The following is a 25495-nucleotide window of genomic DNA, read 5'->3' on the forward strand; positions in this document are numbered from 1 at the left end:
ATCTCTTTTCCCCTATAYAATTTATAGATAGGCCTGTTGAAATGTGTAATTCTCATCTAAATAAAGAAATGCAGTGGAAAATTGGAAAACCTTTACTTTTCCAAACCCTTAGAATAAGCGTTCTTCACTCTGCTATTAAATGTCCWAGGTAGATTCGCTGAAGCCTTTCTAATGCTAAGGTGGCCATATTTCACTCTAACAACATTTCACGTCTCCATAAAATATTAGCGCCGTGGCTTGAAGCGGCACTCAACTTGATGACGTCTTGAGCCACGCGCTTTTTTTCAGTCCAGGTCACATCTCATGATGAAAATAATGAAAAAACAACAATGATAATTTGAGTAATGAAAAAGGTCACATTAGGTCTACGTTTGTTACACTGTTTAGTTGTCAGTTTTTGACATATATAGGCTACCAGGCAAATATGATGCATCTGTGTATCTGACCAGTGACCGTGATAAAGATACAATCGCTGATCTAATTTTCTATTGTGWAGGCCAAGTGATACCATCGTTAAGACTCACTTAGCCTATCTATGAGTTTATCTAGACCCGCACACTGGGGGGGAAAAATTATTTACTGTACCACATGAAACAAAGATAAGGGTCGTTTTTCTGTACAGCACTTTGAGATATCAGCTGATGGAAGAAGAGCTATATAAATAAATTTGATTTGGATTTGATTTAGTTTTAAACGAATGTATATTTTTTAAATCTTTTTTTTTTTTTTACAGCATTAACCGAACATTTCAAGATAACCCCACAACTATGCACCCCAATGAATCCGTTATGGCATCAGAAAAATATCAATTATTGTGGTCAGTTATTTTATCATGCTCTGAAATAGATTTGATAATTTTCTAAAAGGCTAACTTTAGTTAAGTATGCCTAGTCTACATGCTTGTTATACATCCACAACACACACCCTACACATAAAGCGTACACTGTATCCTTATTACGCATCAACAACACATAGCCTACACATAAAGCATACTTTTCAATTAATAAGCTACTGGATGTGTCTTCTAGAAATRCGTGTAATCTTATCTTCAACCTCCTTCAAATCACTGGTAACAATGAAATCAGTAGGCCCTGCAGCATAATTGTATTGAGTTTAATGATGTAGCCTACTTACATTGTCATCGGTAATGGGTCATAATGTAAATGTATCATTTCAGTCAAATCTTGAARCAATTATTTCTACAGTACGATGCATCATTAATAGTACAGTAATATATTAAACTTATTAATAGTGTGGCTATGTCCAAGTGGCGCACATGAAAAGTAGCCGAGTGTGTTCCCTCCAATCAGAGAGCGCTCTCACTCAACATTATCCAATGGGGAAAATGCGTATGCAGGTGGCTGCGCCGTTATCTGTGCATCCCGCTTCACTCACACCATAGCTCGACTCAATTTACGAAGAAAGCCGACCCTTATGGTCACCATCAAAACCACAAAAAGATCCTCTAACTTCCGAGTAGATTCTCGTTGTGGACGCATGCGGCAAACTCACAATTGACAGTCTGAATTGGAGAGACATTTTCGATCAAACTATTGCCCGACAACGCAAGAGAAYTTCTCTCCTAAATAAGTGTTTTTGTTTTCGGAAGTTTCAACCTTCAGTRGCTGCGGTATCCRGGATATACGTCTGAARCACCTGTAGTGGCCTCTGCTTATCAACCAGTTCAGCACCTTTATATTCCTTTCCTCGGTTTATTGTTATTTTTACTCGAGCGAATTTGGTGGTTCATGCTCTCCAATGTTAGCTGTTGGGCAGATGGATGCTAACCGGCAGAGTGCTTTCGTCCTAGGCAGTACGCCGCTGGCAGCATTGCACAACATGACCGAGATGAAGACGTCTTTATTTCCCTACACTTTGCAGAATCAYGCGGGCTTCAAGGCGCATTCTCTTACTCATTTGAACTCACAGCTTGCCCTGGGGACACCACATGGAATTAGCGATATCTTGGGTAGACCTATCAACTCAGCTGGACAGCTGCTCTCGGGCTTTCCAAGGATAAACGGCTTGGCCACCACCGCAGGAATGTACTTTAACCCAGCGGCCGTTTCTCGGTATCCGAAGCCCCTGACGGAGCTCCCGGGGAGAGCACCCATATTCTGGCCTGGAGTGATGCAGAGCTCCCCTTGGAGGGATCCTCGAGTGCCCTGTCCTAGTAAGTTCGCTGTGTCGAGTGCAAAATGTTATAGAAATGCAGTTATAGAAAAACAATTACATTCTGTAGGCTGCTCAACAATGTTTCACTTTTTTAATGCAGACATCTGTTGAATTTGTTGGGTAGCTTATTTTGTGCTGCTTCTTGTAAATGACTTTTAATAACTTAACTTATATTAACGACCTATACATAATTATTCGATGGGCTTTCCATTTATATTGGTTGCTTTTTATATTCAGTGTTTTAATTCATGTGCAAGCCTAGTAGCTATGTTAGTCAACACAAAAAGTCTCACTCCAGGAGTGAAATCGTGAGAACTGTTTACTACTGATGTTGAAATACTAATCACTGTTGTGTTTACATATTTTTGACTAGACTCTTCAATCTTTTTTGTAGCTCAAGCAAACATGATGCTCGACAAGGATGGCAAGAAAAAACACTCCAGGCCAACTTTTTCTGGACAGCAAATTTTTGCATTGGAGAAAACCTTTGAACAGACGAAATACCTTGCTGGCCCAGAAAGAGCTCGACTGGCTTACTCTTTGGGAATGACTGAAAGTCAAGTCAAGGTAACTATCATTACTTGAGTTATCTTTTGACATGAATTAAAATGTAATGAAGCCATTATTTATAGATGATTGTCTTAAAATTAATATTGGCATATTTGGCTCTTCTGTGTGTAGTATGCTTTATTATAAGTTATGTTTAACAGGCTTATTATTAGTAGGCCTATTAATATTATTATTGGCAATATGGTTAACATTATTGGTATTAGCCTATGTTGTTATTATGTTGTCATTATTATGCAATTGGAGCTATTAGTTGGCTAACTTCATGTTTAGCAAGGTATTTTCTTGGCTCCGACTCAGATAATGAGTTTTATATTGGAATAATAATTTCTACCTATACTACCAAGAACAGCTYATTTATTATTGTATGTATTAAGTGGCTAATTGTATGTTATTCCTTCTCCCAATAGGTATGGTTTCAAAACAGGAGAACCAAATGGCGGAAGAGACACGCAGCAGAAATGGCAACAGCCAAAAAGAAACATGACTCTGAAACTGAGAAGATGAAGGAAAGCTCGGACAATGAGGACGATGATGAGTACAACAAACCTCTGGACCCAAATTCAGATGACGAAAAAATCACGAGACTTCTGAAAAAGCACAAGGCTACAAACCTTTCCCTGATCAGTCCATGCAGCAATAGCTCGGACACCTTGTGATGACATTGAGAACTTGTCGAGAAAAGACTCAAACACTCCATGATGCTTCTAAAGCTAATTTAACCAGGGTATAAATTGTTCAAAAGGAGAGAAAGGGCGCTGGTGGGTGGTATGAATGATTTATGTTGTACAGACGAAAATGTGAGATGTATATATTTTTTACTGAGTAAGTTATGTTATTAAACCAATGTAAACAAGAAATGGCAGGCTTTTCCCGCAAATCCTGATAAGCATATACCTTCTCAATATTATAGCTTAATTTTGTTATATATTGCAGAATAATGTCGCCCATCTCTCCACCTTTACCATTCTAAATTCAAGGTACACAATGTATGAATGCAAACGTTGTAAATTATGTAAAAAGCTTGTTTTAACGATCTAAACTGTTTTATTTTATAATTTGAAGGAATTTGTTTCACCTCATCAAACAAAAATAGAGAACTGGATAATCGTTTGTTGGAATAAGAGAGTATTATTGCTTCCGCGAAGATGGAAGAAAAAAAACTTTGTATTATGAATAAATTATTTAACAAGCGTTTGTTTTTAATATGGAATTTTGTTCCACTTCACTGAAATTACTCTTCATTGAATTAGGCTGCCTACCAATAGTCTAAAATTGATTGGGACCCACTCAATTGCTGAAAAAGGCGGGTATGGTAAATTATAATAATCGGAAATCTGTTTTCTTCCTTTATCCAAGACCATCAAAGATGTTTTCAATCTGTTTAGTTGTTTTTTGTAAACCTTGCCCAAGTCGGAATAGCTCAATGTTAGTTGCGTTGGTGAACGTATAGGACTATACTAAACTCGTAATAGGCCTACGTCTTGTGAAACTTTAGTTGTTTTCAAGATGTGACTTTTTTTAACAACGGCGTTGTGATGGTGGTGATCAGGCCTACAAATGCTAGACCTACTGTATGCATTTACGCATAGCCTAGTGAATTTCATAAATATAGGCTACATRTAAAATATTATTATAATTTGCTCTATGTTCCAAAAATGAAAATGTTTAGATTTACAAAGCCGTATATAAAATGGTAACTGGAATGGGGTGTTGCTTAGGTTAACTTAGATAAGTTTGCGTCACAACCCCAAATTACAACCTATATAGCTTAGGSCAATTTATTGTTTGCACTTTAATGTGGATATAATAGTTTGAAGAAGAGTGTGAGTGTGTAGACTAGCATATCTCGACTAAGTATTTTAGACTTCACACATTTCAGAACAGTTTAGATTTTTGTTTGTTGTTGACCTAACACCTCTGATGTGTAGGTGTTATTAAATATTGGGCCATCATACATTTATTCAGGCTTAAAGCGCAATAGGATAATTACTATTCTATAGGCTAATTAAAGCCCTCGTTAATAACCTGCATTTTTGGAACAAATATCATTTTCCATAGCGCTATAATCCATTTAACTACATATTGCATTTTGTATGTATTTCGATACACGTTTCATTATTGCTCTATTACATTTCTTGGAGTTATCACATGACTGTGCTGCTTCTAACTTGAAAACAGAATTTGGCCACTTTTCACCCATCGTTTTCTGTTGCTCTGCTACAGGGCCAAGCTATCTGCAATAATCATAGGGTATGCCGATATCCGAGTAATTACCAGCGTTGATACTTTAGGCTGCATGGTTTAACTTGATGTGATACCACGAACTTTATCATGGAAGCAGGAACATCTTTGGATATATTCATTTTTGAACTTTAATCTTCTTGTGCACATAGCTTCAGTAGGGTTGTGTTTACTGGCCATGCATGCAAATTGATCAAGATCCACAAATAAGTAGGYGTTGTCAATAGCATCTTGTTGTGTGGTACAGATGCAATGCTGAAGTGATAGATGCGGTGGAATAATGACAAAACAYCCATTTAGTTCTAATGGTTTTATTGCTTGAGAACCGCATAATCAACACTAGAATATAATCTCTATCTGCTGAAAGGAGTGAACAAACTGCCGCTTCTCTTAACACGTGACCAGCGGGAAAAACAAGCAGTTTTACCCACGAACCAAATCACACTGTCAAGACAACATGAAGTCTGCAGCAGGCACAAAATCATTTCAACTTGCGGTGATTTAGATGGAAAACTCAAGGAGCAATCTAACGGCTTCACACAGTCTGAGCTCTGTAGTGTAGTAAATTAAATCAATAACAGGAAACGTTCGCTTTTCATCAACAGCCTCCCCTAATTGCTGTTTAATGCTCTAACGAGCGATGAGAGGAAATTATTTGCAACATAGCAATGAAGGCTGTTGAAGGCTACATACAAAATTAAAAAGCAATTCTTCGAAGTCTTTCCTGCCTTTAGCGTTTTTTTGTTTGTTTTTTTACAATGTATAATCAAGGCCTTTATCTATCAGTTGGACTGGTGTATTTTATGTTGACTTTCCACACTTCATTATGTGTATACTTGGCACCATAACGCAGTAAAAAAAAAAAAAACACCTTTACATTTTTTTTAAAGAATACCAAAGCCTATCTAAAAACATCACATTCAGAACCATAATATCATTACATTGAAATAAGTTAGAATAAGAATAATAATAATATGAGTGCTATATATGAAACAATCTTATATACTTGCATGGTCTATGGCACTGCTTAAAACATCATTGGATACACTATACTGTATGAATCATGTTGGCTAAAAAGTGTTTTTTGCTCACTTGTAATGATAGATTCAAAGGTCATGGCTGATGGAGCACCCAAGCAGCCATATTGTCTCCATATACTTCATAACAATTTTGTTAAGAATGATAAATTCTCTCTTTAAAAAGTACAGTATATAAAATGAGATTCAGCTGATGTGTGAGGCATGGCAGTGTGTTAGGCACACAAGTCAGCAAAGACAAAATAAAAAAAATTCAAAAGTATTTGAAATTAACCGAAAATATGTATCTATTCTAAACAGTGGGACCACAAAGTTTGGTCAGAAGAGAGACAATGGCACTAAAACCATCAACAACTCTGTTATACTGTCCAATGTACAAATAAACCTAACAATATAGATATACAACTTTTTTTGCATTGCACTTTTTAAAAACATCTTACATACCGTATGGAAGTAGCTTCTATACATAGAGACATACCTACAATTGCAAGTATGGTATCTAAAATAATGTAGTTAAGACTGATTTCTACTAGAGTTTTGGCAACAAGGCTGTAAAATAGTTTTTTCCTTTTTCTGGGGGAATGGGGTGCGTAGCAATGGTAAGGTCAGTGAGGTGTGTCTTATCTCAAACGTCTCTCGGGTGGGTAGTCCAGATACTGACGTGTTGTGTGGAAAAACAACAGCTTGTATGGATGAAGTGTTAGAACGACTGCAACTGGTCAGCACGGCTGAACAGTCTGTATAGGGTCTTCCGTGTGTGTGTTTGTGTGTGTGTTGGTGTCCAACTCTTGGTTCTTATCACAGAGGCGCTTCAGGCAGAGATCTTCTCCACCCTTTGGCACCACTTCCCTGACAAAATAAAGAAAACACACGCGCACACGCGCACACACACACACACACCACAACACACACACACACACACACACACACACACACACACACACACACACACACCACACACACCACACACACACACACACACACACACACACACACACACACACAACACACACACACATACACACACACACACACACACACACATGAGAATACTGCATCAGCATCAGGCCCATGTGTTATACAAAGGGAAAAAAATGCAAAAGATAAAGGAAGTGAAAGCATAATAATAAATATATTATTATTAATAATAATAATAACAGTAAAAAGCAATAATTACAAACATTTATTCATAATAATAAAGAAAAATATTTACCACGACATCACTGCACGTTACAACACTTGTGCTTATTTGCATTAGGTTTACCTGCCCCGGCTGTTAATCGAAACGACAGGTAGACAGGCTGCCAGACAGACGGACAAAGAAAGACAAATAAGACAGTTAGCAACAGTCCTGCCCTGACTGGAAGGGCCAAAGGCAAGGGGGCCAATATAAGTTTAAAGCCCATTTTCTCCCTCTCTCTCTCTCTCTCTCTCTCTCTCTCTCTCTCTCTCTCACACACACACACACAACCATCCATTACACATAGCCTAAACTCGCATACCAGGGGTGCACATATTTCCTCCTGCACGCTAACTACATTGGACATTTTTTAAACATAGCAGAATGTGATTTTAGCGGGTGCGTGTGGTTCTTGGCCTAGGTCTGGTGGAGTCTGTTTCACTGCCCCGGTCACCTCACACACACACTACTGTCCAGTCCACAGTATGTAATGATGAAAGACTGAGGACTTCAGCTTTAAGGCGCCTCYCTCTCTCTCTGTCAGCTTAACAGCCACTGCCTAACATTGCAGACTGGACGGACTGCGTTAAATACTGTCTATAAAGTCAGCATGACAAAAGAACCTCTGATCACAACATGACTGTTCACAGCCGACTTTTCGTTTCACTAGAGACACATGCAGAATATGTTCATAAGCAATTGCAGTAATAGGTCAATGGAGTACTAGTTTTTGGTTATGATAAGGTAAGGTAGTCGTACTAATCTAATTTACAAGTCATATTCTTCAAAATCAAAGACAATACAGAATAGCATTCATTGAAAATGACTGGAAAGCCCACATTTCAATAGTGCAAACTTTTAGTTTTCAATTGAAACAATAGAACATGATTAAATAATGTACTTGATCTCACACAGCCATATCACACATACAGACAGACAGACACACAACCGCAAACAGGCACAACACAATACAACCCAGAAGTGGGCTAGGCCTGTGATGTTACCTTGTGGTCCCCCATGCAGACGTTGGGCCCTATATTGTCGTAGACCAAGTATTTCTCCTCATTTTCAGGCTGAGAAAAAAATGCAACACATTAACACAACGCTGAATACAGAGAGGTATAAACATGTAAACAAACAATAACAAACATAATTGAGAGAGAAAATATTCCTACCAGAGTGCTAAATAATTGTATTCGTTGCCATTTTGAGGTAAACATTTGTTTATTTAGTTAAAATTGAACAATGTTATTAGATGAATCTTATTATCTTAGACATTTCGTGAGCTATAAGTAAATCTGGTCCTAAAGTACTAGCCTACCCCTGAATGCATATGCCTTCTTTATAACTAACAACAGGGTTTAAATGGTGTTAAATACACCTTTAAAACTCAATATTGCACCAGTTCTTTGAAGATTGAATATAGTGAGTAGACATGAACTGTGTCAAGACCATATTTACCTCCCAAACAAATGCACTGATTCAGTATATGAATGAATCATGTTCCATATCTCACACAAAGGAAGTGTCAAACACAAACATTCATCTTGGGCCTAGAGTATAATAAATCATATTTATCTGGTAGAACTAAATCCTTTTTAAATAGTCAGAGCGGTCAGCTGTGATTAGGTGAATAACACCGCCACTTGAGAAGAAACACAAGAGTAGCTTCAGAATGGGCCATAAACTTAAATCCAAATTAACTTCAAACCTATCCTGCTAGTCTAAGGTCACCGGTGCGCTGGCGTGCACCTCGCGGTGGGGTACCTCACTCCGACTCTCTGAGGGGCCACGCTCTAGCACTTTCCCCAACCGCCTGCCAAATGCCTGAGTTGCTGCCTCCCGCAGCCCTGGATACATTCATCACATACAGACTTGATAATTTACAAAGGCAGCATAAAACTGTGGATTTTCAGCCTGCATAATCTTTAGACAGATAAACAAATTACCAGGGCCCTCCTGCAGAAACAGAGCGCTCGCTCCGCTGAGCATTCATTACCGCGCTTCCACCCTTCGGCGCTGTGCCGCGAAGGCAGCGGGCAACCTTTGGCGTGTTAGGGCTCGGCAAGCAGAAAATAACATGATGGCGAGTTAACCGACCGTGCCATGATAGATGATGCCACTCGGACGCCTGTTTACAGGCCCATGTCTCAACAATCTGTAACGCTGCCCGGGAGTGACTGAGTGTTTGTGTGTGTCTGTGGTGTGTGTGTGTATGCTCAGTGCATCATCAGCCAATCTGTGAACATTTTAACATAAGGAGACTCAGCCCGTTCCCTTAATTCTAAACAATTAACCTGTAWTTGAGAAAGTAAATCAATTGTAGAACTACTATTTATAGAAACAATTGATAGGCTTTTTGGTGGCTCTTAATTATAATTTTTTTAAATGACGAGGGCAAGCGTTTTGGAAAGGGGGATAGGCCAAACCTTCCTGTATAGCCTCAGTAGATGAGAAGGACAGAAAAAAATGATTCTCATTTGTTCAGGACAAAGGAAAGCCAACTTCCTCCTCCCGCCTGTGTACTGGGGCTCAAAGATGTGTGTGGCTGTGAGCAGACTCACACTGTGGAGAGGACTACTGTACTGCGCTGTTATCCTGGAGACAATCAGATAAATGGCAGGCATTGCTACAGAAGAGAAGTGCTATTGTGGAAGAAGGGATTGCTCTGGTGTTATGGTCAATAAAGGGTCTCTCCTCTCCATGGACAGCCGGCCAGTTTCTCCCCATACAGGGTAATGTTCAATAGTGCACACCGTCGAAAAGCGCTTTGCAACGGAAAGCAAAACTAGGCGTTTTCATTTAGGACAAGTTCAGAAAGTATCTCTCTGTTTTACGACATTTCTAACCATTTTCTACCTACTGAACACCTGCCATGCCATGTCGATGTGGCTGCCTTCACTTAAATCTAGAGCTGGCCTAGTCTCATTAATCACATCAGATGCCTTCCAACAGTTCTCTTGTCAGGGACTACCTCCAATTTAATCAAGTGTGAGAGTGCATTTTTAGACACAATACATTTTTCCTCTTGTCACCTTAAAAAGCACAGTAATCAAATAGGTGGAGAAACGTAATCTATTCATTGGGCTGATTAAAGGAAAAATGGGCCATCTGAGTGTAAATTGAAATGACAGATTTATACCMACTCCTTTGCTGACAACTGCAACCAACAGGGAAAACAGAAAAAAGGATGCATTTGTCAAAGTTGTAGTATCATGGAAAATGGTAAGTTAGGCTGATAGATACTGGAGGCTGTCTATGCAGCAATAGTCTATGTGCCGGGGGGCTAGGGTCAGTCCGCCCACCCTCCCCCTCTCTCTCCCTACCTCCCTCCCTCCCTCTCTCCACCCAGAGGACCTGAGCCCTTGGCTGTCCCCATCCCCAGTCCACCTGTTCGTGCTGCCAATCCAGTTTTTATGCTGTTTTGCCTGTGGCTATGGAACCCTGATTTGTTCACGATGCGTGCTATCTTGTCATTCTGCCGCTCCAGTTTCAACTGTTCTGCCTGCGGCTATTGAACCCTAACCTGCTCACCGGACGTGCTACCTTGTCCCGGACCTGCTGTTTTCGACCATCTCTCTCTCTCCCTCACTACCGCTATCTCGACCTCTGAAAGCTCGGCTATAAAAAGTCAACTGACATTTACTCCTGAGGTGCTGACAACCACTTATTTGACCCTGCCGGTCATCTATGAATATTTGAACATCTTGAAGAACGATCTGGGCTTAACGGCCATGTACTGTTATAATCCCTACCCGGCACAGCCAGAAGAGGACTGGCCACCCCGCAGAGCCTGGTTCCTCTCTAGGTTTCTTACTAGGTTCCTGCCTTTCTAGGGAGTTTTTCCTAGCCACCGTGCTTCTACRTCTGCATCGCTTGCTGTTTGGGGTTTTAGGCTGGGTTTGTGACATCTGCTGATGTAAAAAGGGCTTTATAAATAMATTTTATTTTTATTAGTAAACATGTTAGGAAATGCACTTTGTGTTAAAGAGGTATTATAAACAGTTTTGTATTATCCAACCCCAGGCTACACTTCTCCAGCTCCACCATGTTCTCGTCATAGCCAGACGGGAACAGCAAACAACTGGGGAAAGACAACAGTCTGGAGCCCAAACTGGTGCTGTGCTGACGGAGAGGGACGGAGGTGGCAGATTGGTTGATAGTTTACATTTGGGCAGGGTGGTGGGCCACAGCTTTGGGCTGCGCCAATGTGTTGACTTTCGAGAATGAGCAGACAGAGGGAGCACAAGAGCTCCAGCTTTATAGAGCCATTATGGCCCACGGGCACTCTATAAGATCTAGGATATATATACTGTCTGTGTGGACAACTGGGCTTAACTCTCCGGATGAATATTCACACACAGTACATCCCTCCATCTGKRGGGGGGKGGGGGGTAAGAGTGACAGAGTGGGTGGAAGAAAAAGAGAGAATGGAGGAGGGAGTCGGAATGTGAAAAAGGGATAGCGTAAGAGTAGATTCCCATAGACCAAGAGTGTGAAGACATCCCTGATGGCAATCCAAGATTCTACATGTTGAAACAGAAATAACCACAGGGTGATGGTCTGCCACTGACTGTTACTGGCCAGACGTCGTGTGTATGCGTCTGAGCTTCTTAAACTCACTTTTAAGACCAGGTCTCTGGCTATGTATATATACAAGGTTAAACTCACCTTTAAGACCAGGTCTCTGGCTATATATATACAAGGTTAAACTCACCTTTAAGGCTAGGTCTCTGGCTATATATATACAAGGTTAAACTCACCTTTAAGACCAGGTATCTGGCTATATATATACAAGGTTAAACTCACCTTTAAGGCTAGGTCTCTGGCAATATATACACAAGGTTAAACTCACCTTTAAGACCAAGTCTTTAGCTGTAGCAGACATGAGGACGCGGTCACACCAGGCAGGGCATCTGGTGTCCATGTACTGCTTTCCCTGACTGCTGTCTTCACTGTACGGATAACTGTGGAAACAAACCCAAAAACACAACCATCAGTTACATACAGTTCAGAGAACAATGGTCCATAAAAGACAATTCTGTGTATTCTAATGTAGATTTTGTAAAAGGCATAGCCAACAAATKAGTTTAGTTTTGCAAATTGAGTTTCTAAGTTGGGGGCTAAAGCACAGAAGAGGAGAAAACACTGAATCCAATTAGATACACAGCTTTGACTTTCTGGAAATAATCTTTTGAATGAACACCATGGAAGGATGGCTCAATCAGAGCAAACTTGTGAGGAAAAAGCCATGCCAACTGTACARGGTCTGAAGATCTCGCTGTGGAAGAAGCTGAGTGAGTATGTGAGTGTGATATATAGAGAGAGAAAGAGGTAGAAAAAGAGAGAGAAAAAGAAAGAGCCAGAGCAGAGGGAGTTTCAGTCGCCGTGTTCTCTCTCTCTCAGAAATGTACAGCAGCTACATCCTTATGCAGCCATCAAAAAGAGATTAGTGCTGTGGCAAATGGCCAAGTAAGATTGTATCTGGTAACAGGAGGAACAATCGGATGATTTAAGTAGCCGGGCCCGCCGGGAAGCCCATCGAACCGATACAGATTTACATTGTTGAAAATTCAATTTGGCCCTCCAGCTCATCAAACTGCATCAGATTTACATGCCACCAATCCAATTTGTTTGCGGGGCTCATCAGGATAGGACCGGGTTKACATACTGTAATACCAATCCAATTTGTTCCTTCAGTGCTACACACAGGGCTCACCGTGGCGTAACACAACATGCGTTCGCCCGGGGCCAGTAAAACTAATGACAAAATACCCACAGCCGTCCTATATTATCCAAAGCACTATTGTCAAGAAGCTTGGGTGAAGACATAATAAGACTTGAAAGTAAAAGTGTATCTGGGATTACATACTGTAAATGTCATGTGTGATTATTCTGTTTCTGTGTGTCTCTGTGTGCRTGTGTGTGCGCGCGCGCCTTCCTGTGTGTGTGCATGCATATGGGGGTGTTTCACTATAATGTAATGACTTGGAGACCCCTCCTAGTATTCTCCAATCAGTCAGTCAGATGGGTCCATCTGATTAAATATTTTTGTTCTGTTAACACACAGCTATAAGACACATTTACCTAGCTAACTAGTGGCTGCGAGTACACACRCAGGCACCTCCTTAGGCCAATCAGCCATGCTGTGCAAGGCAGGCCAACATACACTGTCACATGGCAGCCATGAAGGCAGAGTGTGTTACACTCAGGCAGCCAGGCAGGGAACCAACTGGGCAAACAGAGGCCTGGTAAACACCCCCTGACGCACACACGCATACGTGCACACGCGCGCACACATACACAATGCACTGGGACAGCTGCCACCGCACAGGGGGCAATGTTACAGTTGTGCCATGGCGACCAGTGTGACACACAGACTGGGAACTATGGGACAGCGGCGGGGGGGAATAGGGGAGGAGAGGTACCCACATCCGGCCAGCACACAGCACCCCCCGCTGGGTGAACAAACAGGCCTGCAGAGGGCTCCTTACAGGCTCCTTACAGAGCACACAGCCTCCAATTAGCATGAATGGCACTTTAAGCATGTGGAAATGCAGCAGGTTTTGGTATGCTAAAGAAGGGATGAAGGATGGATCCAGAGGATGAAAGTATTTCAGAGAGATAAAGAAGAGAGGGGATAAAGAGAGCTCAGAGAGAAAAACAGAGTGCTGGAGGAAAAGAGCAAAGTCATCAAAGTGGCTCGGGATCAAGCCATCTTCAGGGGTGGCCTAGCTACAGACTCTTCATTTAGTCCATACAGTGAACTGGCCCTAAATTACTATGCTATCTCTCTTTTGTAAGGGAAATATAAGGGAGTATTCAACCTCTCATAGCAAATTGCTATGGAACACATTAAAAAACAAAACCACTATCACTGTTTTTGATGATAAAATATCAATCTTAAAAGGTGATTAATCATTGTATAAAATGATTAACAATACTCAACAATGGCGATGAAACGATAACTGTGCAGGCAGTCTTGCCCTTCTCTTCCTCTTCCTTTCTCACCCCACCCTCCAATGGCCCCAATTGAGATAACAGGTCCTAATGCAACAGCAAACACCAGAGTGGCGGCTTTGGGGAGTGCTGTGTGATTAATGTGTCCGATTAAGGCGCTCACAAACTTATCTGAAAGCAAACGGGGYGAGTGGGCGTACGGGCCGGAGCTCCTATCGGGCACTTATTGCCCGCAGCAAGACTAATTACACTAATTAATGGGGCCGAGCTGATAAACTCAACAAATCTCCCACCTGTGTGTATGACAGTGTCCCATGCTCGCTGTGAGACAGAGCCTGCGCATGCAAGCACATGCACGAGCACCAGTCCGTTGGCCAAACTTCTGTCCCTCAGGCAGGCTACTGTGGTGGTACTGCACCTGGCTCCATAGCAAATGGAGCAGCTGCATCCCCACTTTCAAAATAGGGGTGGAAACATTTTTGCATCCCCCACTTTTTTTTACTAGAAAATACCATGATCCATTGGGTAATTTGTCATTTTCTGTTTTTTTTGTGTTTTTTTTTGTGATCAAATGTTTTTTGTTTTTTTTAATAAGGTACACAAAACAGGTACACATGGACAGAGAAACGAGTGACAATACTGAACAAGACAAACAGTTACCAACCAGGCGCCAGACTGAAATATGTTGTGAGATGATAGGGCCAAATTTGAGTTTGCAATGTTTGAGCGGGATGTCAGAATGGATTATGTCTTGGAGTCTGTAAGGGGCAACTAATTTCCCCCTCCATTTCAACGACTAGCAACGTTTTGAGCTAGTCCACATTAACATAGATGTGTCCATTTTATATATGATATAATAATTAACAGATTGCATTTTGCACCCTCTCCCCAGTCGCCTCAAGACGAACGACTTCGTCCACTCAACGTTTTGCGTTGCTCCTGGCAACACTGTTTTAGAAAGCACGCGTCGCACCACTGATGTTTAAAATGAAAAAGCACCTGCAAAAGAAACTTGTTTATCTATTTTATTGTGCTGATATATTCGTATCGTTGTCMGATGGTGTTGGTCAAGGGGTGTTGTTGTTACATACTGTATAATTTGACCTGCGTTGACCACGAGCAAATTCATTGTATCGTTTCACTTTCCATGTAAGAATCATGATGAGCATGGGCATCTCTGATTTGGCTACGCTGTAGCGCAAACTTTCAGTAGCCGTCCATCAGCCTACCAAATGTTGCACCTTAGCAGAAAAYTGCATGTCTGGTAGCTYGCGGGCTGTCAATGAGTAGCTCTCGCAAGTAGATAGTGAGAAATACTCAGTAGGCCTAATATTATATGATTAAATCTGAAAGAATTTTCCTCCCCAAGCTGTTTACAGGCATTTAACACCATTCAACATTTTTGCGATATATTTKCCCAACTTCAATCGGTTAAATCACATTGTTAAAATGTTTTCATTCACCTTGAAAAGTAACAGTGACAGTGTCTGTATGTGCCTACGCACCAAATGAAAAAACACAGGATATTTGTGTCTGGATAAAACAGTTTTGCTTATGGGCCCGGCTCCATGAGGGGGGCAAAAGGGGACTTAGCCCTCTCAGKTGAAACTTTTGCCACCTAATTTCTTCCCCATGTCCCTATATAAAAATAGCAAAAAAGTTAAAAAGATTGCGTGACAGGTTGCCGCGAAATCTGTATCTCTGCTGCGCTGTATCAGCACCATGGACAGAGCGCGCGTGTGTGTGTAGCCGGCCTATAAAAAKCCACTGGACGATTTTCCATGGGTTTCCATAAAAAGCACTGTTCGTTTGTGGTAGGCTATGTGAATAACGTAAAAACGCCACCGTCATTTTTGATTTATAAGGAATGGGTCAAGTTTACAGTTGAAGCTGCTTCACCCAATTCACCACTAGAGTTTAGTTAGCTTCTTAGCTAGCTGTAAAAGGCGTTAATGTTATTAGCCTAGAGGATTTAGCTCTAATCAGCTCATCTGCCACAATGGATATCAGAAACCAAACCACACAGAGGCCGCCACCAAGCCCAGCAGCGATGATGCTGCCGAGCTCCAGCTAGCTCTCTGTGAAGAGCTTACCCCCCTTCCACAAGTGCCGCCAGGGTAATGGCTACACATTCCCTTCCAAATCCGACTGTTCCTGACGATCTTGGAACAGAGGCAGCAAGCCCAGGTTAGCCTAGAATTCTACCCTAGCCACAGSTTTTCTGTCCAACATTGTCAATTTAAGAGTAACTGGTTCATATGACCAGAGTGGCTGCAATACTCAGTTACTGCAGATGCAGAATTTTGGTTCCCATGTCAAAAGTTCTGTATTGGGTCCAATGCTAACGCAGACAAAGCCTTCATCCAAGGCAGATATTCTGACTGGAAGCACGCAAAAGATTCAGAAGGCCCGCATCAAGCAAGGAGCATTTGAAATACATTGCACTGTAAAAAGAAAACAAGTTCRGAGTGAGGCGTCAACTGAGGTGTCAACACTTGTTGATGATAGGCAGCTGGCAATAACTATTTTTCCACTTTGACAAACGTGATCAGTCAGCACAGACAAAGCATTCTACACCCAAGGAAAGCTCGACTAATCCAACTGGCATTTGAGGGGGACCTTAAAAGAAGATTTCGGGGGAGAATGGAATTATCGATTACCTAGAAAGTTCAACTCTTCTGAAAAGGTAAGAAAATCTAGCTGGTTGGTTTTGATTAAAATCTAGGTGGCATAGCCAGTGGTGTCATTTTCTGCAAACACCTAGGKTACGGAATGGCAAAATGACTTCTTTAGCCAGACTATATTTTCATTGCCAAAACGGCCTTTTTTAGTGTGTAGGGCGCTGCTATGGCGCTGMTAGAGCGCAACGAAGATATCGCGACAACCTGTGCCTTCCTGGTTAAAAGCAATGGTCTCGAGATTTGAACTTATGTTTATTGTGGTGGTATAGCGTGATATAAGCAGAATTCAATATAATTCCAATGCAATACCCCCCCAAAATTGTGTCCCCTCACCGATTCCAACTGCTCCCATAGTCACTTTATCCTGGTGCTGGGTCTGTCTGCTTGGCTGGGTAAGTAATATCGACCAAATATACCTTTTCTACCCTCTTTGCATCAAGTATGTATGCTGCTGARACAAGTCAATAAAAAAAATGTTCATGTTGACAATGCTCCAAACAAGGGAGCAAAAAAAAAAGTCAAGACCCCCACCCTCCCAAGCTTCTGAACCCCTACTTCCAGACAAAGTCAGGCGCCCAGGCTTGGCTCAGCTACCTAAACAGTTTAGTTTCTATGAACCACCGGTKGCTGTGTGTAATATATAATGCATTGTGAATAATATGTATTCATAATGGTGGAAAGAATTGGAAACGATGTGTGCACCTGCACACCATTGAAAACATCCTCTTTAGTTGGGCTATAACCTCATATGAAAAATGTACTGACTTCAACACGGGGACTTCTCTCAAAGCCACGCCACCATTACTCATTCTTCATGTGGGGTTTAATGTTTGACTGCCTGCTGTGACATGACTCATAGATTTTTCAAATAAGTGTCAGTCGTGTGTTTGGGCAGTACAGAGGATTGGCGAGGTGAAACCTAGTATCAGTCAGACCTGGGTTCAAATACTATTTGAAATTGTTCAAATACTTCTAGCATTTGCTCTAGTCCTGGAGTGCCAGATGGGTGGGCTTTGCACTTTTGCAAGTATTCTCTTGGTTCCATTGCACCAGACCAGCTCAATCAAGCCCAGCTAAAGTATTTTAAATGAATTCAAATAGTATTTGAACCAAGGTCTGGTATCACTCTGCCTCACCAGGCCAATTGAGAGCCTTTATCCCCAGGCTGCAGTCACACAGCACTGGTGAGCGTCATACAGGCCAGGCCCCTGTTCCATCCTGTCACACATTTCCTATCTCCCGGCCAAATGCCATTATCTTGTTCTACATAATGACCAATAAGTGACAAGCTAAATAAGTGACAAGCCAAACATATTTAACGAGGGCAATATAAACTAGTGAATATCGGCAGGGAGCTAGAGATAAGAGTTGTTYGAGCATTAATGACACAAGGGCAGAGGTCAGGAGGGGCATCATGGGGCTAAGGTCACATGACTCAGTGTTACGGGGCTGTGCGGACGCAGAGATTGGCGGAGCTGTCAAGTTATTTTAATTTCACTGGAAAATGTTTAAAAAAATGTAATGATACCTCTCCCGCTCAGCCATATTTGTTTACCGTTGTCAGGGGAGACTTGGCAAAACAAGGCCGGGAGCAGGAAAAAGAGGAGACACCTCCATTTTCATTCACAAAGATCAGCCACACAAACTGCTATCAATAAATCTCCCTGAATGTTTGCTCCACATTTCAGGGTTGGGGAGCTCTCCGCCACAACATTGGCCCAACACAAACACCGTGTCAAATGCCACATGTTGCTCAGAGGTTGTGTGTGTGTGTGTTCACATGTTGTGTGTGTGTGTGTGTGTGTGTGTATTGCACAGACTGCTACACTCTGTCCAAGAGGTTCTGTATCAGTAAAGAGCTGCATCTATTCTACAGCCCCCCTTTCACTCAAGAGGAAGTCTTGAGCGTCTATTTAACCCCTATATGTACCAGAGGAGTTTAAACAAAGGCTCCCTCTCATCCCAGTGAAGCATCAGCGCAGGAAAGAAGCACACAGACACATGGCCATTGGAAATGACCAGCTATCATCATACTACAAAAGCCCCTCGTCATTTTTTTATGGCTCCCCGGCAGTTAGAATGATGGATGTGTTGAGAGTGTGAAACAATGTTCCTCCTCAGCTGATGATAACGCTCTATCTCCTCTACACTCCAGCGAATAATACCAGCTGTGTGTGCGTGCCTTAGAATCCCTCTCTTACAGTAGTTAACGAACATCTGTGGTACTCCATAAACTGAGTCACGCGCCTCCGACTGAGTATAGGAGAACCTTTCAGAGGAGGAGAGGAGCTAGAACAAGAATGTCCTTCACTTGGCTTGCCATCAGACACACGCGCGCACACACACACACACAGTGACATCACTCTTAAGATGCCCAGGGGGCGGGATCTCTATGTCTTCCTCATTCTGCAGGGAGAGTAGGAGAGTCAGTGTAGGGCCTCCCAAGTGACGTAGCTATCTAAGGCACTGCATCGCAGTGCTAGAGGAGTCACTACAGACCCGGGTTTGAWCCCGGGCTKTGTCGCAGAAGGYCGCGACCGGGAGACCCATGAGGCGGCGCATAATTGGCCCAGCTTCGTCCGGGTTAGGGGAGGGTTTGGCCGGCCGGGATGTCCTTGTCCCATTGCGCTCTAGTGACTCCTTGTGGCGGGCCGGGCGCATGCACGCTGACTTGTGTCATCAGCTGTARAGTGTTTCCTCCGACACATTGGTYCGGCTGGCTTCCAGGTTAAGCGAGCAGTGTGTCAAGAAGCAGTGCGGCTTGGCAGGGTCGTGTTTCGGGAGGCATGGCTCTTGACCTTCGCCTCTCCTGAGTCCGTACGGGAGTTGCAGCGATGGGACAAGACTAACTATCAATTGGATATCACGAAATAAAAACATYKAATAAAAAATTTAAAAAGGAGAGTCATTGTGTTAAGAACTGTTTCACAATGGCCTTACTGACACATTCACAAATTCAACTATTCAATGAAGAAACATCACACTCAGTAAAGTGCTGTTATCCATTGGYGAACTCTTGGAAAATCTAAGATGGCCATAAATTATAATGCAAAGCATTCAGTTGCTTGTTTTCAACTAAAACTTGTTTTCTGTCTTTATTGAAGGGACAGGGGACGGATTAGTGCTTCGAGAGCATGTCCTGGAGATTTGACTTATGTCATTGGACCAAATGCTATTTTCCTCCCTAAACKAATGGCCAACCGCACAGGTAATTTGTTTTTCTCAAGGTTTTCTTCCCCCTGCACTGTAAATGCTGTGTATTTTCCCAGGGGGGAAGTCACTCTTCRGCCCATCCTCATAGACCCGCCATGTTTGGAAAATGTTTGCTAACTTGCCAAGGTTGGTCCCGGGGCGCTCCCGGCTTCCTGTTAAACACCAAACGGTGAAGAGACAACCGTTTATCAGCCGCCCTCCTCACCCACCCTGCCCCTCCTCAGCTCACGACCTCCTGGCCGATTCGCCCCTCTCCACTACTCTGCGTTTCTCCCGCCCTGTCTAGACTGGGCAAACACAGACGCATGGGGCTGTAGTCATCCTTTCTAGCTCAAGCGCCTTCCCATATTTCTCTCTTTCCGCTCTCACCTCTCCATCTCCCCTTCCACCTCCTCCATGTCTTTTTCTGTGTAGTGTACTCATGGGGCCGTATGGAGTTAGAACCGCAGTCTGTCTGATGACGCTCAAAATCCCCTCAGAACCCATTCAGGGTAACCTGGTTAAAGCAGGAATAAATTATTCCCCTACTCTCTCATTGTTTTACTGWATTTCCCCCCCGCCAGGGTTTATATTACATTTTTGCATCGATCTTAGACAAAAAAAAGGGCAAATAAATTTGATAACGGGCAGTACTAAAAGCCTTCTCCTAAATCAATAGAAATATATGAATAACATAAGTTACTCAACCTCCTTATATGTTTTAAGGGAGATTACCGTAGTTATGCTTCTCCAGCAAACTGAATCAAATGTAAAATTGTAAGTATACCATTCAGTTATTTTCAGTCTTGGGGCCATGCTGTCATTTGTTACAAAGATGATAGTCAACCTTTGCACAAGAACTTTTCTTGAAAATGCTCAGAAGAACGTTAATGGAATGGATGGCAATTACTAGTTTGATCATATGTGATTGGTTTCCAATTGACAGACTGCGCCTCATTCCCAACTACCAAACTCCAACAGATATCGCCTTTAAAAAAAAGTGTGCGCGCACAACTGTGTGAATGGTATACCCCTTAGCCTATCAGCGTGCGGCAGCCAGCTGGCACCAGGTACAACWCTCGCGGGCTGCGGCCAAATTCCACACCCSGATGGCCGAGTGCTTAGACATGTCACGGCCAACTTTGACAGACAACTTCTTGAAGGTGGAGCGATATGAAWTTACAGCTTGTTGCACATTCCATAAATGCAAACACAACGCACGAGTATGTACGGGACAGACAATGAAATAACGTATAGTCTCAATAACACTATAGTGTCTTATTCAAGAAATGGAATGGAACATCCAGTTTGGAGTGTTTGGTCTTTTACTGCAGCCTGGTTGAGGGTGAGAGAGAGGATCATCATTTTTCCGCTGTCACACATTTTCACAACCTTATACCTACAGTTCTTGCCCTGTATTCATAAAGCGTCTCAGAGTAAGAATACTGATCTAGGATCAGGTCCCCCCTGTCCATACAATCTYACTCATTATGATCTAAAAAGACAAARCTGATCCTATATCARCACTCCTACTCTGAGACTCTCTGAGAATACAGGCCCCTAATCTCTAAACAAAAATAATTGAGAGTTTGATGACATCTTTATACCTGGCAACATGCTCAATTTCCTAAAATACAGCGACGACTAGGCTACGGCTTTCCACTCAATTTCACAAGTGGGCAGACTACAACATGCAGGATTCATTGATAGATTAAACACGAGTGACCAGTATTGACTTATCGATTGAATGCAAGCGAGCATGTGTGTGTGCGTGYGTGTGTGTATAGAGGGCCTCTGATGGCCTGTGTTAAGGGGAGTAATAACCTCACAGATGGTGAGGGGCTGGTCCGGAGCAGGCTATGTGATGGAGAACAATCTTTGACTGCTTGATTGCTCATGGAGCACAAGGGAGCTCTGACAGGGGGAGGGGGGAGTATGTACACGCTGTGTGTGTGTGTGTCTGTTGGTGCAAGTGTGTGTTATGTGAATGGGAGGAGGGGTTGTTTAAGTTTAACTAGGCCATTTCTACTCATTACACCACTTACAATGACGTGGCTTGTATCAGACACTGAGTGGATCAAATAACATTTCCAATGCTGTGCCGAAGTCTCCTCAATTTGATGAATCATGTTTCCAAGTAGGTGAAAATCATTTGTATTCTTTCACAGCAGCCTGTTCATTCACCTGGCAGGGAAACGATGATTCAATATTATATTATGGATAGATAGGCGCAAAAGTCACAGAGTGTAAAAGGACAATAAATCCAGCCGTCACTTATGCAAAGCGATGTAAATGGGGTCCCTGATTAAGAGACAGAGTCATTTAAAAACAGTGACTGCCAGGACCTTGTCATACACACACTCCCTGCCTGCCCCGCCCCTTGCCCGCCACTAGAGCAGTTTATCAAGTAATTATTGTTTGATTACAGCATTTCATTATCTGCACTGATTGAGTCACAACTGGCGGCAAAGGTCAAGCACCATTATCGCGCCAGCGCCGAGACATATTTCGATGCAGGCCGGGTGTGTGTTTTCCCTCCCTCTCCTCTGAAAGGGCTAATTGCAAATGCATTTGTTTGAGGAAGAGGATACAGAGTAGCAGGACCCCCGCCCCAATGTCCCCCAACTCCCACCGTGATGGAATATCAATGCAGGCCGCCTCACACACACACACACACACACACACACACACACACACACACACACACACACACACCACACACACACACACACAACACGTGTGTGAAAGAACAGACACGTGCACATGAACATGCACCAAACACACGTACACACACACCCAGGGGAGCATTTTAGGAGCACATCCAATCATACTAAACAATTGATAACCATCAAACATATATTTGGCACAAACAAAGCCATTTGGCCCAAGAGGGTTGATTGAGTAATGTTAAGGCCCCATACCCTAAATGGACCAAAACATCAGCCTCTAGTACACTGCTGATTTACTCTGCTCTTCGAAGATGTGGTGCTGTAGTGAGGTTCGTCGTGAGGTCCCCTTCTTTTCATAACCCACTCTTACCAATGGATAGAATGTGTACTTCCAAAAATGTAATTCAATCTTTCGGTACCCTACACTGTTGACTGAGTCCTGGATAACTATGTATTGTAGCTACTGTAACTTGCACATGGTTAGAGTGAGATGTGAAGGGTATAAGGGTCAGGGCCACCATTTCAGGGGCAATGATAGTGAAGGTGAGAGAGTAGGCACTTTATGGGGTTATAGACAGGGGAAGTAGGTAATATACAGTATAATAGACAGTAATAGGTAGGTACCAATATAGGCACCAATTACTGTGCAGTGTAATAGATAGTTACATCCCTGGAAGACCATTATTGATTTAATTGGTGATGTTTGGCTCTTGTACCATACCATTATGGAACATTAGTCAGTATGGAGTGGTACAAGAAATCCAATGACCAAGAGTACAACATTTGTTTATAATCCCCTATTAAATAACAGGAGTGATTGAGTTGAATAGGTATGGTTCACAGACATTGATTCATAAGGAAACATTGAGAGGATTTCATACCTGGGAGGAAAGGAGATCTCCAGCTCGTGCAGCCGTTCCTTGAAACAGGACAGCTCACTGTCAAACTGTAAAAACTGTGAAGAGAGAGAGGGGGGGGGGGGTGATAAAGTGTTTATTTCTTTACAGAAAGTAATATCCACTATGTCAGTCATCACTCACTGAGTGAATAACTATGAGAGTGTGAGTGTGTGTGTGAGGCGCCTGCATGCATGAGTCAGTGTTAGATAATAATTGTGTTAGCTTCGTTTCTCTCCTTTTTCGTGGATTTGTGCCTTTGCCAGCATACTGCACAAGTGTCATGAACAGTGTGGTGGTACATGAAGGCAAGTGTGTGAGAACAGCTGACCAGTGCTGATGTGTGCGTCTCTGACCTGGCTATTCCAGAGCCATCCCTGTCCTATCGCAGCCCCCAGTTTGCTGGCGAGGGTGTGGGTCTGTCTCTGTCGCTCTACGCTGACAGCAGATCCAAACAGTCTTCATCAATCATGTCCCGTCTCCCAGCTGCACTCCCTCTGACTGCACCAGCACAGACGTACACCCCCACTCCATCCCCTCTCCTCTCCCCCCTTCCCAAATCCCATAAATCATTAGTGAGAAGTGCAATTAGCAGCTCCTTGTACACATTAATTATCTGGGAGATGAGCAGGTAGCAGGGGCATCTGCATCGCTGGCTCCCTGAGCGACGGACAGGTATCTGGGCAACCCTGCAGGATACATACAGACCCTGCCCCTTCCTGACTGACTGGCAGCTAGCAGGAACATACCAGAGCATGTTCATTTGGTGGTAAATTGACACCCTCAACAGAACACATATCAGATATAGTCTGATRAGGTCCTCTACACTGCCTTTGTGATACTGTCAGTAGTTATAAAGCTAGCTTGACAATAACATTACATGGCTGTACGACATGTAACAATAGAGTGAATGGAATCACCATCTAGGACAGTGTTAAAACCAAACAACCAGCCAAACAGAGGGTAGGTGAGGGAGAATTGTCAGAGGAGTGGTGTCTTACCAGTGGAATATAAACACATCCATCAAATTTGAGTTGTCACATGCACCAATTACAACAAGTGTAGACTTTACTGTGAAATGCTTACATACGAGTCCTTTCACAACAATGCAGTTAAAAAGTAAGAAAATTAACAAATAGGTCAAAATAAAATACTATAAAATAACAATTATGTATTCAGTATTCAGGCTATATACAAGGAGTACCGGTACAGAGTCAGTGTATTGGGGTACGAGGAAGTTGCGGTGATTGATTTGAGGTAATATGTACATATAGGTTTGGTTAGGTGACTGATTGAAGTACTATGTACATGTAGGTAGGCGGTGAAAAGTAGAAAGTCCGGGTAGCCGTTTAACTGTTCAGCAGTCTTATAGCTTTGGGGTAGAAGCTGTTCAGGAGCCTTTTGGTCCCAGTCTTGGCGATCCGGTACCACTTATTGTGCAGTAGCAGAGAGAAGACTGACTTGGGTGGCTGGAGTTTTTGACAATTTTTAGGGCTTTCMTCTGACACCACTTGGTATAGAGGTCCTGGATGACAGGGAGCAGTTGCCATACCAAGCGGTGATTCAGCCAATTAAGATGCTCTCAATGGTGCAGCTGTATGACTTTTTGAGGATCTGAAGGCCCATGCCAAATCTTTTCAGCCTCCTGAGGGGGAAGGGGCGTTGTCGTGCCCTCTTCACAACTGTGTTGGTTTGTTTTGGACCATGATAGACCCTTAGTGATGTGGACACCGTGGAACTTGAAGCTCTCGGCCGTCTCCACTACAGCCCTGTCAATGTGAATGGGGGCATGCTCGGCTCTTCGTTTCCTGTAGTTCACAATCAGCKTTTTGTCTTGCTGACATTGAGGGAGAGGTTGTTGTCTTGGCACCACACTGCCAGGTCTCTGACCTCC

At 42.7% G+C, this 25495-nt stretch overlaps 2 protein-coding genes across 4 annotated transcripts in view; one reads left to right on the forward strand and one right to left on the reverse strand.

Annotated features, from left to right (window-relative positions):
- The first annotated feature begins 1356 nt into the window (after positions 1-1356).
- On the forward strand, positions 1357-3936 carry LOC111951803 (homeobox protein Nkx-6.2-like). Of its 2 annotated transcripts, none has more exons than XM_023970030.2 (3): positions 1357-2173; positions 2549-2742; positions 3153-3936. In XM_023970030.2, the coding sequence occupies exons 1-3, from the start codon at positions 1759-1761 to the stop codon at positions 3399-3401; spliced, it is 858 nt and encodes a 285-aa protein (XP_023825798.1). In that variant the 5' UTR covers positions 1357-1758; the 3' UTR covers positions 3402-3936. The 2 variants fall into 2 exon arrangements, with proteins under 2 accessions (XP_023825798.1, XP_023825799.1); XM_023970031.2 differs by having other exon boundaries at positions 1359-2173; positions 2570-2742.
- Positions 3937-5281: 1345 nt separating this feature from the next.
- Positions 5282-25495, reverse strand: part of LOC111951802 (inositol polyphosphate-5-phosphatase A-like) — a 273107-nt gene continuing 252893 nt past the window's right edge. The window contains exons 12-16 of one of the 2 annotated variants that reach the window (XM_023970029.2): positions 23587-23660; positions 12059-12170; positions 8208-8276; positions 7288-7324; positions 5282-6872 (exon numbers count right to left, since the gene is read on the reverse strand). In XM_023970029.2, coding sequence (XP_023825797.1) covers positions 6835-6872; positions 7288-7324; positions 8208-8276; positions 12059-12170; positions 23587-23660 — 330 coding nt within the window. In that variant the 3' untranslated portion in view covers positions 5282-6834. Of the gene's footprint in view, positions 6873-7236; positions 7325-8207; positions 8277-12058; positions 12171-23586; positions 23661-25495 lie in introns of both variants that reach the window. The other variant, XM_023970028.2, reaches the window with a different exon arrangement.

This window comes from Salvelinus sp. IW2-2015, linkage group LG25 (genome assembly GCF_002910315.2).
Source record: "Salvelinus sp. IW2-2015 linkage group LG25, ASM291031v2, whole genome shotgun sequence".
NCBI classification, from domain to species: Eukaryota; Metazoa; Chordata; class Actinopteri; order Salmoniformes; family Salmonidae; genus Salvelinus; species Salvelinus sp. IW2-2015.